Below are 6,983 nucleotides of genomic sequence, written 5' to 3' on the forward strand. Positions count from 1 at the left end.
TCGCTTAGAGCAGGTTGCAGGAGGCCCAACACCAGCCCCACCAGAACTGCAGAGCTACCGTGCTCTGTCCTTGGTCTTCGCTGAGCGCTCCAGACGATTGAAAGCACCAGTCTGACCACTGCCACATCTTTGCCTTCCTCTATTGTACTGGCTTCTGGTGCCTGAGCAATCCATTCATACTTTTGTCCCTCAACTAACCAGACAATAATTTATCTACCTTATTAGAAACAAGATCCCTCACTCTTCTACTCAAACTTGAGTGTAAGGAATAGCTCAACCTGTTCTGAACTGGCCTGATTGCCATCACAGCCTGTGCCCACATCTGCTGTCTCCTGGGCCAGTAGTTCCTGGTCCTGGGCACAGTATATGCCCTTGCCCACCTCCTTCTGATCATTTTATTTTCTTGGCCTGCTCTGCTTGGGTGACCTCATCCTTCCAGTTTCTTCTTCTTCCCCACTAGGACACTGAGGACAGAGGTATTTTCCCTTTGGTATCTAGTGGTGATGCTGTCAAGTGGAAAGTTTTTCCCACCACAGGAACTTTCCCATTATTGCTCTAGAGTATCCTAGACACTCCACACCGCAGTCCACTGGTCACACCACTACAGCAGCTGAGGCTTGAACACAACTGTTGTCTTCTTTCTCCAGTATGCCAGCTGCTTTGCGGATACTCTGTAGACACCTTGTTCACTGCACCTCCCCCATTACAGCTCCATTTCTTCCCTACCACAACTCCTGGATCTCCTTGACACCTTATTCGTACCTGACACCCTTCTCCATCAAAACAAGCTTTTGAGTCACGCATGAATCCTGGTTGTATCTTAGTTGTTCTCCCTCCACCTCATTCCATTTTACTTCTGCAGTTTGTCTACCATTACACCACCAGCCAGAGATCAGGGCTCAGCAGGCGGGGGTTGCGTCAATTGCACCGAGCCCCCTGCACCCAGCAGCCACAAAGGATAGGGTGGGAAAAAGGTTTCTCTTGTCACTGCCTGGAACTATTTGCCCACCTCTTTCTGATCATTTTATCTTTTTGGCCTGCTGTGGCAGGCATTCAACAAACATTTGTTGCATGCTGTGTGCCAGTCACTTTCTAGGCACGTCAGACAGCAGTGGATAAAAGAAAGATCCTTGTCTTCTTGGTGTTTATGTTCTGCTAGCTTGAGACCCAGAACAGACTATAAGCACAGTAAGCAAATTGTACCTTAGAAGTTGATCAGTGTTCTTCAAAAGGCGAGGAATAGAGCCCGATCTGGGGATCTGGAATGATGGCAGTGCAGGTAGGAATTTTTAAATAGGAAAGGCTTCATGGAGATGACTTTGAAGCAAGCACCTGGAAGAAGTGAGAGAATGAGGCACGTGGATGTGGGGCAGGAGCATTCCAGGCAAAGGGAACCACAGCAAATGCAAAACCCCTGAGGCTGGATTGTGCCCGTTTCACTCAGAAACAGCTAGAAAGAGCACTAGTATGGTGGCAGTGAGTCAGGGGAAGAAGAGGAAGAGATGAGGTCAGAGAAGTGATGGACCTATTCTAGGCCAAGGGGAGGACTTTTGGCCTTGTCAAATGTTTCCACTCCCATCATGGCTCGGGAAATCTTCACTAATACAAACCTTACTGAAAATCCTAACTGGTGTGACCAAGGCTGCCCTAAAGGGAAGCCCAGAAGAGGCGGGAGGCTGCTTTGGAACAGGATAGTGTAAGGATGTGCCAGAAGGCCTGTTGGAGGTTGCAGCCCTTTGAGCGGGACTTCGGGATAGTGTGGTTTTCCAAGCAGAAGGAAGTGAGGTCGACCTGGTAGTGTTTGTCACACAACAGGCGCCCAATAAATAAAATGGAAATAAAACCGCGGAGTGTTCTACTTGTGTTGACTGACATCAAAACAAAACAAAACAAAAAACCCGCAGAGTGAGGGAAGGCACGGGCGGGGCTGTGGCGGGCAAGAGAGGTGGCAGGAAAATCCAACGCACGGCCGCCTATGCAAATACTCGTGTGAGGCAGAAAAGAGGCTCCGCCCGGCTCGAAGTTTCAAGCATGCGCAGTAGCGGCTCCTGCACCTCTAAGGATCCGCCTTTTTCCTCCTTTCTCAGCCTCGGTTCCACCCCGGGAGGCCCGCTGTATGAGATGGAGGGCGGGCTAAAGGCGGGACGAGACACGATTGAGCGCAATTTTGTCCAATCACCTTGCGGAATATTCGGCCTATAGCTAAGGAGAAGCTCGGAACAAAAAAAAGACCCCACCCCCACTGACGGTGAAAACCTATGAAACCCGGGCAGAGGCGTGTGGAGTTGGGTAGAGAGCGAAATCACGCCTCTTCAGTCAGCCACGCCCTTTATTCTTGCTCGGCCTCGCCACAGAGAGCAAATCCGATTGGCTGGGCGACAACCTCAAAGGGCGGGGCTACACACGTTCACTATGGGAATAAGGTAGCGGTGGGGGGGGGGCAGTTGGGCGGGGATACGCTGCCCTAGGTAAGGTGGTAAAGGCCAATAACTCTTCAGGCTGCCTCTCCTCAAAAGTCATCTTCTCGCGAACCTTTACAATGCCTTCCTCCCCAGGCACTTCAAGGGACTAGAACGGAGTGCTTCATTTCTCTTTTTCCTCCTTGTAAAAGTCCCGTTTGCCACCATGGGGATGTACCAAGTGAGACCGAGTAGGGGGAGCCAGTGGTGATGGACGCGCCAGGTTACTGGCCGCTGCTCACCTAGGCGCTAGCAAACTTCTGCCAAGATCGGAACTGAGTACTAAACAGCCTCCACACTTCTCCCTGGTGCCGTCCCCGGCCTGGCGCCGCATCCCTCTGTGGGCTCGCGATGGCCGCGTCCCCTCCCGCTGCGGACGGGTCCTTTGGTACAGGCAGTCCGAGGTGAGTCCCCTCCTTTCCACTTCACCCTTCCGAGCGCCTGCGTGCGCATGCGCGGAGCGCGGCGCGCGCGGCGGTTGGGCCGTTGGCTGTTCGGCCCTGGGATCCGCCGCCACTCCGCGATCAGCCGGCTCTGAGCCGCGAGCCGCCGTGAGCACTCGGATTCGAGCCGGCGCCAACGAGCCCGGGGGCATCGCCCGCAGCGGCCAAGCTCATGGCCGGCTGAGCGGGACGCCGCCTCCGCCTCAGCCACCGCCGCCGCCGCCGCCTCCTCCTCCTCAGCCGGCGGCGGCCCGGGCCCAGCAACCATGGCTGAAGACTACTGGGACGGGCGCCTGCGGCGAACAGGAGGAGAAGGAGGTCGCGCGGCCTCATCCCGGGCCGCCGCCCCAGGCGCCACCGCGCCGGCCCCGCGGCTCTGAGGTTGCTCGCGCGCCCCCGCCGGTGAGCGCGTCCCCGAGGCGTGGGGGCTGCCCCTCCTCCTTCAGAACCCACCCCGGGCGGTGCCCAGGGGTCTGGGCTGCCGGGCTGGCAGGTGCCCCCACCCCCGGCGAATTTCCCAGAATGCACCGGGGCGGGGGTCATTTGGGGCCTCCCTGACCTTGGCCCCGCCCTGGGCCCGTCCTGGGAGCTGGGGTGGGAAGTGCTGTGGGTGCTAATGGGGGTCAAAGGACCAAAGGGTGTGGAAATGGGTGACAATGGGGTGAAAGACTTGGGGGGGGTTGCTAATGGGGGTCGGAGCATGTGGCAGTAAGCCTCATGCCAATAAGCCGTGCAAGGTTCAAGGCCCCGTGTGTGCTTGTGGAAGGAGGGCGGGGTGCGGAGCGGGTGAGGGACCCGAGGGTGTATAACGGGGAGTGTCGAGGAAGTTCCAAGACATGCTCATAGGGGTTATGTCCGCGGAGAGGCCCGGTGTGTGTTCATGGGGGACAGGGTGGCACAGGTACCAGAACGTGTGCTGATGGGGTCAGAGCTCTGAGGCCTGGCGTGTGGCAGAGAGGCCCGGGATGCTGTTAATGCTGCGTGTCTGTCCCTGGGGCCTGCGGTGTGTGAGAATGCAGTGTGTGCTTTTGGAGGGCAGGTAGTTGAAGGACTCGAGTGAGGCGTGTGTGCCAGTGGGGGTCATGGCTGTAGAGTGTATGCCTGTGGCCTCGAAGGTCTAGGTAGTTTGGGACCCAGTATATGCTAATGAGGGCAGAATGGAGGAAGGACTGGGGAAGACCTGAGCCTGGCCTAAGGGAGATGAGAATTGTGTGTCTACCTGGGCCCGGGAAGGGGTGGTGGGGAAGGAAGTGTTTTAGCACCGTCAGAGGCTCAGTGGACGAAGAGTCAAGGTGATGTGAGGTGTGAGTGTGTCCATGGACACGGAATGTGAGTCTCGAGGGCACACTAGGAAGGAGCAGGGTAATATAAGAAGTTCTGGTGGTTGCTAATGTGGGTTTAGAGCCATAGAGGCTCTTCAATGTGTGCCATTGGGAGAGTCAGCTGTGTAAAGTCTGGAATATGCTAATAAGCATCAGAACCTTGCAAAGATTGTGCCCTTGTGTCCGCGGAGGACCGGAGTATGTTGAGGTTCCAGGGGGTGCTACTTGGGAGTAGTGCTGCAGAGGGGATCTAGTGTGTAATAAGGGGGATCAGGGCTTTCATGAAGGGATCTAAGTGTGAACCAACAGGGATTATATCTGTGGAGGGGTCGGAGCAGAGAGCAATAGAGGACAGGAATGTGTGATGATCTCGGTGTGCTAAAGTGGATTACAGCTAGGGAGGGCTGAAGTGTGTGCTAATGGGAGTCAGGGCTGAATGGAGACCTGTGTGCACTAATGAGGGTCAGGCCATGGTAGAACAGTGTGTTCTTGTGTCCCTGGGGAATAGGGCTGAGTAAGGGTTCAGAGTGTACTAACGGAGAGGCAGGACTGTGTGAGGCCCAGCGTGTGCTAATAGAAATCAGGCCTGAGTAAAGACTCAGTTTGTGCTGACCGAGGGGACAGGACAGTGGAAGGACTGGAATGTGTGTTAAGATGGTCATAGCTGTGAAGGGGCCTGAGTGTGGGTAACACCGGCTAGAGATCTTTCTGTAAGGTTCACTTTATGTTAACAGCATTCAGAGCAGCATAAAGAAGGTCCAGTGAGTGCTAACGTGGGTCAGCTATAGAGTACCCCAAGTACATGTTAATAGAGGTCAGAATCATGTAAGGGGAACAATATGTTAATGAGGGGAGTCAGTGCTATGGAGAAGGTAACAAGAAGCTAGGCCAGGGAGGGGCCCAAGAATGTGGTGGCAAGAGTTACTTAGAGGAGGCTGAGTGTGTGCTGACAGAGTTCAGGGCGGTATGTTATGTGTTAGGGCTTTGAATGCTGATGGTATATGAGATAATAGCAGGTAAGATGTAGTGAGGCCTCCTTGAGGGTGTAGCGTGTATTAATGGGGATCAGGACATAGAGTGCGATGACCAGGTCCTTAGTGGTTGGTGTGGTTAGTATCCTTGAGTATGAGAGTAGTCTGAGGATGGGTGTATGTCTTTGGGGATCAGGAAGAGTCAGGCAGGACATGTGCCCTTTTTGGGGTAAAGTTTTATGTCCAATTTCTTGCTCCCTCCTTCACTTTTTTGAACTCTAAAAAGCTCAGTCAACTGAAATGATATTTAAAAGTTTCCTTGAGTATAAATGTTCAATTATCTCTGTTCGGGGCTTGCCTGAGCCCCCCCCCCCCCCATCCCTCTTTCTGGGAGTGTCATGTGATATACAGATTTTACACCCCATCTTCCTAAAATCCCAAGAAACTGAACTCCAGAGCATGTCCAGCCCTTGGGGTTTCCAGTTAGAGGTCATGGACCCATGGCTCCTCCTGGCTCCCTCCCCATCCTCCATTCAGCCCTACTTCCAGTCTCCCCCAGCCCCTCCCCTACTCCCTGTCGCAACATGCAAAGCAACTGGGTATCTGCCATATGGGGACACAAGGTTGTCTTTGGGAGCTGGCCATGCTTTACCTTCCTCGCCTTAGGCCCAGTATTCAGCCTCCCAGGTCAGGATGTTTTGTCATCATCCTGGGTTCTCCATGGATGGACCTCATCCTGTATCTGAGGTGTTTCTGCTAGGGTGGCCCCTACCCCTCCTGGGGATAGTGAGTTCAGCCAGGTGGGGGTGGGAACTGCTGGAGGAAGCACCTGATTTCAAGGTAGCAGATGACCCATTTCTCTCCTCAAATCCAGCCCCAGTCTCATCCTCGACCTCCTATCTAGCTCTACTTCCCTTGGGCCCGGGGCCATCTTAGGCCCTGCTGTGAGTCCAGATGGTTCCTGGGCCAGGTCTTTCCCCCTCCTTGCTGGCCCAGAGCCCAAGAGGAAGCAGAAGACGGCTGGCCTAAGCCTTTTGGTGGCCCCGTTCCCTTCAGCAATCCATCTAGGTCATCTTCCTGTCGATGCCAGCATCCCTGGGCTACCTTGTTTAGGGTTGTTCAATGAATAGCAGGGAATCATCACCTCAGCAGAGGTTGGTCCTAGGCCCTCAGCCCCCCGATTCACTTATTTCTGCCATAAGCACTTTTTGAGCATCTACTCTGTGTCAGTCACTATTCCAGGTCCTCAGGATATAGCCGTGACCTAAACACAGAAATCTACCCTGGCGGAGCTGCTCTTCTAGTTGTGGCGGTGAGGAGATAGACAGTAAAGACTAAAGAAACCAATAAGTAGGTGGTGTCATTTCTGAGGAGGTAATGAGTGCTGGGGGGATAACTGGCAAGGTAAGGGAGCTCGGGATGGTTGAGATTTTAAATAGGGTTATTCATGGAGGCCTCATGAAAAGGTGACTTTTGAGCAATGGCCTGAAGGGAGAGGGGAGTGAGCCATTTCGAAATTTAGGGGAAGGGTGTTCCAAGGTACCAGGAACAGCCAGTGTGAAGGCCCTGAGGTGGGATTCTGCTGGGTGTGGTTGCAGAGCAGCAAGTAGGAATGGTGGTGGGGCGGTTGGGGGGGGGGGGGGTGGGCAGAGAGGTAAGAGGGCCAAATGAGGTAAAGAAAGACCTGTGGGCCACATTGAGGACTGGGGCGTGTATTTGGGGTGATGGGAAATGTAGTACATTCTTGAGTAGAGGAGAAACGTGACCTGGCTTGTAAAAGTCTAAATT

General features: G+C 54.2%; 1 protein-coding gene across 6 annotated transcripts in view; it reads left to right on the plus strand.

Moving 5' to 3' along the window:
- Positions 1 to 2,327: 2,327 nt before the first annotated feature.
- CDK16 (cyclin dependent kinase 16) overlaps positions 2,328 to 6,983 on the plus strand; it is a 13,641-nt gene continuing 8,985 nt past the window's right edge. The window contains exons 1-2 of one of the 6 annotated variants that reach the window (XM_017863499.1): positions 2,334 to 2,863; positions 6,426 to 6,507. In XM_017863499.1, the coding sequence (XP_017718988.1) occupies positions 2,811 to 2,863; positions 6,426 to 6,507 (135 nt within the window). In that variant the 5' untranslated portion in view covers positions 2,334 to 2,810. The other 5 variants (XM_017863503.1, XM_017863502.1, XM_017863500.1 and 2 more) reach the window with 5 other exon arrangements.

Source organism: Rhinopithecus bieti, unplaced genomic scaffold (genome assembly GCF_001698545.2).
Source record: "Rhinopithecus bieti isolate Rb0 unplaced genomic scaffold, ASM169854v2 scaffold_72412, whole genome shotgun sequence".
Classification (NCBI taxonomy): domain Eukaryota; kingdom Metazoa; phylum Chordata; class Mammalia; order Primates; family Cercopithecidae; genus Rhinopithecus; species Rhinopithecus bieti.